This window comes from Sceloporus occidentalis, unplaced genomic scaffold (assembly GCF_023333645.1).
Source record: "Sceloporus occidentalis isolate IW3139 unplaced genomic scaffold, rSceOcc1.0.p SCAF_28, whole genome shotgun sequence".
In the NCBI taxonomy this organism is placed as follows: Eukaryota; Metazoa; Chordata; class Lepidosauria; order Squamata; family Phrynosomatidae; genus Sceloporus; species Sceloporus occidentalis.
Genome location: NW_028317008.1, coordinates 6,531,553 through 6,540,911, shown reverse-complemented (window position 1 = coordinate 6,540,911; position 9,359 = coordinate 6,531,553). Strand labels below are relative to the sequence as shown.

At 44.2% G+C, this 9,359-nt stretch overlaps 1 protein-coding gene across 1 annotated transcript; it reads right to left on the bottom strand.

Annotated features, from left to right (window-relative positions):
- Positions 1 to 384: 384 nt before the first annotated feature.
- LOC149299754 (tubulin tyrosine ligase 3-like) lies at positions 385 to 6,795 on the bottom strand. The gene is made up of 8 exons (XM_089486037.1): positions 6,781 to 6,795; positions 5,955 to 6,069; positions 4,408 to 4,555; positions 2,584 to 2,732; positions 2,120 to 2,363; positions 1,493 to 1,910; positions 828 to 1,355; positions 385 to 525 (listed from the first exon to the last, which is right to left on the bottom strand). The coding sequence occupies exons 1-8, from the start codon at positions 6,793 to 6,795 to the stop codon at positions 385 to 387; spliced, it is 1,758 nt and encodes a 585-aa protein (XP_089342163.1).
- Positions 6,796 to 9,359: the final 2,564 nt, after the last annotated feature.

Here is a 9,359-nt window from a genome sequence, read left to right as displayed (position 1 = left end):
ACCTAGTCGGTTATAAAAATTGTTTTTGCATTTTATCCATACAATTAGTATCTGAATTTTACCCATATTCCTGTAACACATTTATAAAATGTATATTTTACAAGTCATATCACAAATTTACTCACGTTATGTTGGCTGTAAAAATGATTTGCTAGAAACCTGAGGTATATATTGTTGTTTTTTGTCCTTCTGCCGGGGAAGATATTAAAGCAGCAGCTTATCAATAACAGGGTTGCCTGTATGGCAGCGATAAAAAAAAGTATCTGACATGAAAATATCCCAAGTAAGTTATTCAAGTCTGTAAAATAGGGTATTTGTCCTGAAAACATGAATGGCTTGATGGAAAGTCAAATTTATTCTGCGGTAGATGACTTGTCCGCAGTATTAGGAAACTGGATCACTGGATTCCGCGTATACGGTTGTGGCTTTTTTTAGAGGTGGATATGGGTGGTAGCTTGCCACTTTTCGGACCTGATGCATACGGGATCTTCGGGGCGTGCGGACCCTTTTGTTGGTAAATGGGACCTGTGGATAAAAGGAAAAAGGATGTTTTAGGAAAAGCTTGAGTCATGTGACTTTTATTTGGTTATACTTGACAATTATGCCCTAAAGTTGTTCTCTACACCCCAAAGATTTCAAGACAACTTCACATGACATTTGTGAAGATCATGAAAAAGTGTTACGATGGGGTATAAACTAGGAAGCATTTTCTAGGAAAGCACTTTCTTTTAAAGAAACTTGAAACTATTGAAAAGCATTCTCTAACACGTCTTGAATACACTTCTAGATACAAATGTATCAAATAACAGAAGCTACTGTCTTCTTACCTGTTTTTTGGCCCTTTCGTCAAGGATTGGTAAGACATTAGAGTTAAGGCGAGTGTTTTTTCCATCTATGTAGCCTCTATCTCTGAGTCCGGTGGAATGATGCAGGCGTAGCGGCTTCTCAGACAGCGGCAGTTTTAGGTCAATTGGCAAATGACCATGGGAGATAGATACTCCTCTCCTATATAATCTACCACTGTATACCTGTCCTGTCTCATGTTTACGTTCCATTCTAGGTTTTTTAGGTGGTGTCGGAGTTAATGTATTGTTTTCTCTCCCGAGTACCGATGTCTTTGGCCTGTTCAATGACCCAATTGACAGTGACCTAATTCTAGGTTCTTGCCTGGCCTGAGAAGTAGCTGTTGAGACTCTTGCCTGCACCATCGCTGGAGAACTCTGTCTTATCCTCTGAGCAATCCCCACATTAACGCAGCCACGGGAAGGTCTCTGAGGAGGGGGACATGGCTTCTTAATAGCGGATCCTACCACATGTACATTTCTTCCTTTGTAATGGGGAACATCTACAGGAGCCTACAAGAACAAAATACAGCAAAATATGGTTAAAGGGGTTTGTGTTGTAAAACATGTTTGTCCTATAAAGCACATTAATCCACAGACCAAGTGTTGGGTTAACAAAATATAGAAAGGATACTCAGGTATGACAATACCTGTTTGTAGATGAGCTCGAATGACCCCACATCCGCTTTTGAATCACGCCTCCGATCTAACACCACCTTCAGAGTGTCCTCCTGAACAGCAGGACAAAGCCTGGTGGTCACTGCCGTTGATGGATCCATGGTTGGACTGGCATTAATCTCAATTAACCAGGGTTTGAAGTCCTCTCCAAACATGAAATCTGCTCCATATAACTCAAAGCTGTTCTTCCTATGCTCTACCAGATCCTGGGAACTTTGAATAGCATGGAGGGCAGATTTCATCCCTGGCACAATCACCTCCTTATAGGCGCGACCTTCTCCCGTTTTCTCCAGATATTTCTGAAACATGTTGCTTGCAGGTATCTGAGGGTGGCGGCTCCTCGAGTTCTCGTACTTCTTTTGTACGGAGTTGTTACAGAGGTGTATGGAGCTGTAGTAACAAGAGAAGACATTTGATGGTATTTAGCTTTTAGTCTCAAGTCAATGAAAAAACATGTTTAGGTTTAGGCTGTATGTTATGGGACGTTGGAAACTACATTTCTCTAACATTCACTACAAAATGCCTTAAATGCTCTAGTTTTATAAGAAACTATACGTTAAGAAAAGACTTAAATAACGTTGATTCCATCACTAACTTACCTGTCGAGATTTTCCAGGGAGAACGTCTGCGATGAGAAGCGAATGTAACATTTTTTGTAGAACCAGATTGTTAAAGGGTTCCAGTCGGTCACCAGAAACCACTGGCGCACATCGAACTTTGTGCCGTGAATGAGCAACGGTCTCTCAATGTATTTCTGGATGACCCATTTCTCCTCTTTCGCAGTCATTGAATCACCTTTACCCAGCTCTAAAATGTCTTCTAAGTGATCCATACAGACAATACCTACGCAGGAACAAACAGTAGACTTTAGAATCTTATTCCCAGATGGGAAATATGCTCAGCTTCAAAGTAACAGTAGAAGCAGACACTGGTCAATTTAACCAAACGTGTGAAATGCGCAGGGGTTCCATTTCAGATGCCATGATATAAGGAGCTATCATAAAACCATGGGATTTTAAATAAATCCCTAGTCTCTGTATCAGTGATATCTGAACTTTCTCACCTCTGCTACGGGATTTTGCTGCTGGTTTCACGATCCAGATGTTCTGGACGCCATCAATGTCCAGCTGTGGATTCACTGCTTTTAACTTCTGCAGAACATCGTTGCACCGAATCACAAACAGATGCGAGTCTTCAATCGCAGCTCCATCACTGCAACAATAAAAGGGTACAGCTCATAGTCGACAAACAAACAAGAATTAGGTCTTAACGCTAAATGTTCACTCATGAGGTTGTAAGGGACATAAACCATAAATATACAAGAATCCGATTATAAATAAAGACATAACACACTGCTTTTGGATGAATCAGGCCGTGGACTTTTATTTAGTTTTACCATTATAACAAAACTGCTAACTGTAACTCTCAAACTCTGTAACCAATATAATATAAATAAACACAAGCCCTTGGCACAAGCCCAGAGCACCATATTAAATCACTTTAACCTTGCCAACCGCCCTGAAAGCCAGCCAGCATATAAAGATTTACAGTTCACCCCAATTTAATAGGGTAACTTTACCCCGATAAAAGCCACGACAAATAAGCATATAAAATAAACAAAGGGTGGGTGGGAGGTTGCATCTTCATCAACTCTTCCATGTTGATTCTTCGGCTCACCAACCTCGCTACTGCTCACCAAACTCTACGGTCAGTGCAGTAATCGCTCAGCGGTTCGCCAGGTAAGTGAAATAAATCCCTCATGCGATTGTAAGGGATATAAACCAGACACTGGAATAAACTCACACATCCGAACGCATAAATAAAGACACTTGAAACTTTCAATTGGATAAACAGGCCGTGGTCTTTTATTTAGCTTACCATTAAATTAACAACTTACACACTTAACCTTGCAACATTGTAACCATAAAAAGCAACTCCTGGCCCAAGCCCCAGAGTGCAATCCACTTTAACCCTTAGCCTGCCATCCGCCCTAAAGCCAGGACAGCAAAATGCACCACCGGTTCACCCCTTCTTTTAATTTTTTTTTTTTTTTTTTTATAAATATAAAAAGGGGCAACCTTAACTCAATAAAAGCCACGACATAAATAGTAAACAGATAAAGATTAACAATTGGGTGGGAGGGTGGGCGCCTCAACAGCAGCTCTTCCATCTTCCAACCTTTGGCTCTCCCGCTATGCCGCTGCTCACCAGACTCTATGAAAGGTCAGTGCAGACAGCTAGCGGTTCGCCGCAGGTAAGTGAGGTGTACCTCAGGGACGCTCTATTTATAGAGTAAATTCCCGCCCTTAGCGCAGCGCGAGACAGCCGCGAGCGCAAGGCGCGCAAAAGGGGGGGGCGTAACTAAGCGGCTCGCGGTGCCCTCGAGCGCACTTAACATAAAAAAGGCGGCAATACCAAGCGGCGCGAGCGCAACTAGAAACTTCTACACACATTTTTTTTTTTTTTTTTTTTTTTTTTATTAACCTGCCTGACCTGAATGCTGACCTTTACCTGACCCCAATCCCCACAACCACATGCCGCCCTGTCGTCTAAATAGAGCCAGGGCTTTCCAGAACGCTCCTATTTATAGGTGCAATTCCCGCCCTTTAGCGCGGCGCAAGGCTCCCGCGCGGCACCCAAAGGCAGCACAAGACATGCAAAGCGCTAGCGCAGGCGCAAATGGATTTAAAGTTATATAAGCACAATTTTTTCTTTTTTTTTATTCAACTAACCTGACCTTTCTATGACCTATCTGCCTAACCTGAACATTAACTGTGTTAACTCTATCTTGTCCCCACAAACTCATGTCATCCTGCCCTATGTGTTCAGGCTTTATCATTATGTAATTTATGTTTATGATAATAGATAATAGATCGGCGCCACTTACTGGATGATATCATAGTAGCTGCGTAAAAACTCGTTCCGCGATGCTTCGGTGACGACGGGAGTCTCTGTATCAATATGTTCCAGTGTAGCGAGATACGATTCGCAGGCTTGCAGGGCAGTGACGATAACCTGAGCCGGGACGCGGTTTTCTGGGTAGAAGAACACGGCAGAGTTAAAAGGAATGCACTTTTCAGAACTGTCGCTATTGCCACCGTTTGCAAAATGAAATTAATTTATTGGAGCTTTTTGCATTTTAATCAGTATAATAGTCCTAGATATTCAATTAAAATCAAAAGACTGTTGTACCTCTCGAGACATTAGTGCTCTCTTTTTCAAATGGATTGAAGAAGAGACCACTGAGTTCCAGAAAGCTTTTATAACTAAATTTTTTCTATGCTGGTGTAAGGAACTTATACTTATTATGATGACCAGGGACGGATCATCCTAGCTGGTAATCAGTCGCCCTAATATCCCGCTGTTCTTTGGGATGCTGTGTATCGTATGATTGTAAATACCATATACCACCAAAGATATACCGTATTGGCTCGGATATAGGCCGCCCCCGTATATAGGCCGCACCCTAAAAGCCCCCCCCCCGAGATATGCTGCCACTGTCCCCCCCCCCGAGATATGCTGCCACTGTCCTCTCCCCCCCGAGATATGCTGCCACTGTCCTCCTCCTCCTCCCCCCCCGAGATATGCTGCCACTGTCCTCCCCCCCCCCCCCCCCCCCGAGATATGCTGCCACTCTGCCCCCCCCCAACTTACCAGAGCAGACTCCCGGGTGTCTTGCGGGGCCGACGGGGGACATCTACGCAATACGCGTATACAGCTTCCGGTGCCGGCACTCAGCGGATGTTCCGGCACCGGAAGTTGTATACGCGTATTGCTTAGATGTCCCCCGCCGGCCGCACAAGACACCCGGGAATCTGCTCTGGTAAGTCTTGGGGGCAGAGGTAAAACGCATCGTGCGGACGGTCACCGGCTGCGGCGATGCGGGTAAACAACCTCCGCAGCCGGTGACCGTCCGCACAATGCACTTAGACAACCTCCCGTGCCGGCACCCCCCCCCCCCCCCGTGGAAAGTGCTGGCAGGGGAGGCTGTCTGAGCGTATCGGAGAGTAGGATGCAGGTCCCCTGCACCGCTGCGGGGGATCTGTATCCTAACCCCGTTGCCTGCCCGGCGCTCGGGACTGCATGTCCCAGGCGTCGGGCGCTAGACCCCGAATATAGGCCGCACCCCCACTTTAAAGACTTAAAGTGGGGGGAAAAAGTGCGGCCTATATTCGAGCCAATACGGTATTTTATTTAACTCCACTTACCGGTCAGACTGATGGCGCTCCTGTGGTGACTTCCTGAAACCAGCTTTAGGATACTCTGGGCAGCAGTTAGCCAAAAGTTGCTAATGGAAAAAAAATTACAAATGGATCACAAATTAATAGCAATATACGCGCTTCCTCACTGTAATCTACAAGATGTATCACTACTTGATCTGACCTACATATCATAATTCAGAGAAGACACAGTTATCATGATAAGTATTCTTACCCATAAATGCTTGTTTCTCGTTGACATCTCCGAGTCTGTAACAACGGGGGAAAAAGGCGTCTGGATCAGCGGCAGCAAACCAATGTAGATTTCTTAAATTTACGCACAAGCCAACCTAGAAGAAAAGTAATTCATTTTATTTCCTTATTTCTCATCCAAGACTAAATTATTAGCTCAGTCGAGTCAGCAGAGATATATACATACAGCGTGTTTCACCCCAAAAATAAGCAGCCGCCAGATCTTTCTGTGTAGGGAGTGTTTCCAGAACAAGGGGGGCAAAAAATTACCTACAGGTTATTTAGGAATAATATAGTGGGGACACGACAGCTCCCCAGCGTGGCTCACCTTGGTTGTGATCGCGTCTGACTGTCCACAAAAAAATAAAGTTGATCCAAATTGATGCTCGAGGGAAGGGTTCCTTTTAACGGACGCCCATCAAAAGAAAATGTTATTTTTTCTAGAGAAACAAAATACAATAAAATTATTTCTAGTTTGCCTTTTAAATGACACTCTGTGGAATAATTCTGTATATAAGTATACATGCCAGTGTAAATATATCCATAGATAAGTATTTAATATGTATAGAGGTCGTAAAGTATTTAGTAAATACAGTACAGATCATGTGAATACAAAATATTCCTACCTGTCATGGGACCTCCTTTCCCAGTGGGATTCCCCCTTCCTCTCTGAGATTCAGAAAAAATCTGGGGGGAAAACAATTTAAAGCAAATTAAAACAAACAAAAAAAAATTTCAGAGGAAGAAGAAGAGTTACTGTTTCGCTATTGAATCTATAGATTATTTGAAATAATTAAATTGAACGGTACCTTCTGCACCACCATGGTGGCGGCTGTCTCAACCGGTAATAGGAGTATGTTGGACACTCCAAATATGTGTTCTTTTAGAAAGAGACACACAATCCACCGGGATACAGGGTAAAAACACCCACCTGTGTGAGAAAAAAGGTATTTTAACATATAAAAGTATAATATATGCTGATAAAGTGTTGTTGGCTGTTGTCATGAGCAACACTTGTCAACTGCCTGTCATCCTCAAACTAATAACCAGACAGAAACAGCCAACAGAATAACACAAAAACCCAGCTTTGCAGGTAAAGATCAATTGGAATTCACATAAAAACACGGCATTAAAGGTATATTTAAAACCCCCTAAATTACAGGCATAGATCACAGGTTGCACACCCCAAAGCCAGCCCTGGCGTCCACACTGCCGACATAGAACCTGGCCAGCGCCCAGATTACACACATAAAATTTGCAATCTTTGTCGCCAAATAGCCCAGCACAAGTCAACTTTGTCCCCAAACAGTCCGGCCAGTGCCATCTTTGTTCCATATACACCCTGCCTGTGCCATCTTGGTCCCCAAGGCTCAAACCTCCTGCTAGTGCCATCTTTGCCCTTCCACAATTATACATCTATGATACACAAACACTTTAACAGTCACTCACTAATTCACACTTTAATTCAGACAACTCATCCACACATTAACTCATGCTCTCCCTCATTCACTCAATGCATCCACACTCTTTACTTATATCTAACCCCCTCCCTCATCACTTTTAAACCCCACTCTCACCTTGAAGTCCAGCGATGGGAGGACGATGCTTCTGTCTTCCTGCACCGCTCGCTGGTGCCCGCTGCTTCACTGCTGAGCGCCGTAATATGACGTCATATTTCGGCGCCCAGCAGTGAAGCAGCGGGCACCAGCGAGCGGCTTTTAAACGCTGTCTTCTTTTTTTTTTTTATGCGGGGCGCCCCTCTCTCCTCCGCATCAGTGTTTAAAAGCCGCTCGCTGGTGCCGGTATTTCATGCAGAGCGCCGCAATATGCCGGCATATTGCGGCGCTCTGCATGAAATGCCGGCACCGGGACGGGGGTAGAGGGCTCGTGGAGGAGAATGAGGGGCGCCGAGCGGTTGCTAGGCGCCCCTCTCTCTCCTCCGCATCAAAAAAAATAAAAAAAAAATGCCGGTGAGCGGCATTTAAAAGCCGCTCACCGGCACCCCCCTTGAGATGGCGCCCATGGCACGTGCCATGGCTGCCATAACCTATATACGCCTCTGGGTTTGTGGCACAAGCTTCTGCTAAAAAATTAGCTGACCGTACAAGCCCTTCGGTTGAATTACCCTTCTAAGAAATTAAGTCCCGGATACATAGGCCCCTTTTCTGTTCAAGCTTTGGTGCGACCTGTAGCTTTTTGTCTGAATCTTCCTCAACAACACAAACTTCATCCAGTCTTTCATGTCTCCCTTCCTAAGTGTTGTATTCCTAATCCTTTTCTAGACCGTCATGATACACCCCTACTCCTATCCTGGTTGGTGGTTCTGAAGAGTTTGAAGACCATGCTGTCTTAGATTTATCTTTCCATAGGGGTCTTCTTGATGATCTGCATAAGATTCCAAGTGCTCTCCACAGTAAAAACGGCAGCCATGGAGGGGGAGGTTTGGGGTGCTGCACTGGGACAGGTTTAGAGCAGCACCCAGCTTTAATATGTCTCTGCTTCCATGCATTTGCAGGAGGGAGAAGATGATAATTTAAATTGGCCACAGCTATTATATGCATTAACTAGCACATGATAGCAGGAGTGTTTCTTTAAGAAACCCAATGTAAGCACGCATTGTTATGTTTTAAAAATGTGATTCTGTTGTGTTCTGTGATACTTGAATAAAAATATACACTTAGTTCCCACACAAAAGGGACATACAGGTGTACATAACAGGTGTTTCCAGGTCAGTTGTGTACAGACTCCCAATCAGGAGTAGGCTGGTGAGGATTGGATCTCAAAGAAAAAATCTGAAGCAACACCACCTCCCAAATCCAACCTTTTACTGCCAGAAACCGGGATAATCCTTTGGATAAACTAATATGCAATGTGTATTTAACTTAAGATAAAATCTCGGTATGGGACCGGGCTGCAGGACTAAAGCGGTACAAAACCAGAGGTTGGATGAGGCCTACCAGGAGGCATTGATCCTGGCAGTCACAGGCCTGAAAGGAGGCTGAAATATCATCAGTCTGGTTTCCCAGGAGCTGCCAGACTGTGGAGTTTAAGCAGCCGGAGGAGCGGAAGGAAGTGCCCAGAGAGTAAGAGGCTTCGCTTCCTGAGTGACTGATCACCATAGTGGTAAGATGGAAACCTGGCCGGAAACCAATGGGATCAGGTCAAAGCAGTTCATTTTAAAGACAAGACTGAAAAAGAAAGTTCTAAAATCAACCTTAAGCTTAATAAACATTCCTTGTGCTTGAATCTTGCAAAGAGCCAGAACTAGACATGTGCTTAACGTGTTATGTTCTTGTTTGAAAACTCTTCTCTGGGATAGAATCTGTAGGTTTCACAGGTCTGGGAAGATAAAAAAAAGGAACTTGGAAGGTCCATACAGAACCTCTCA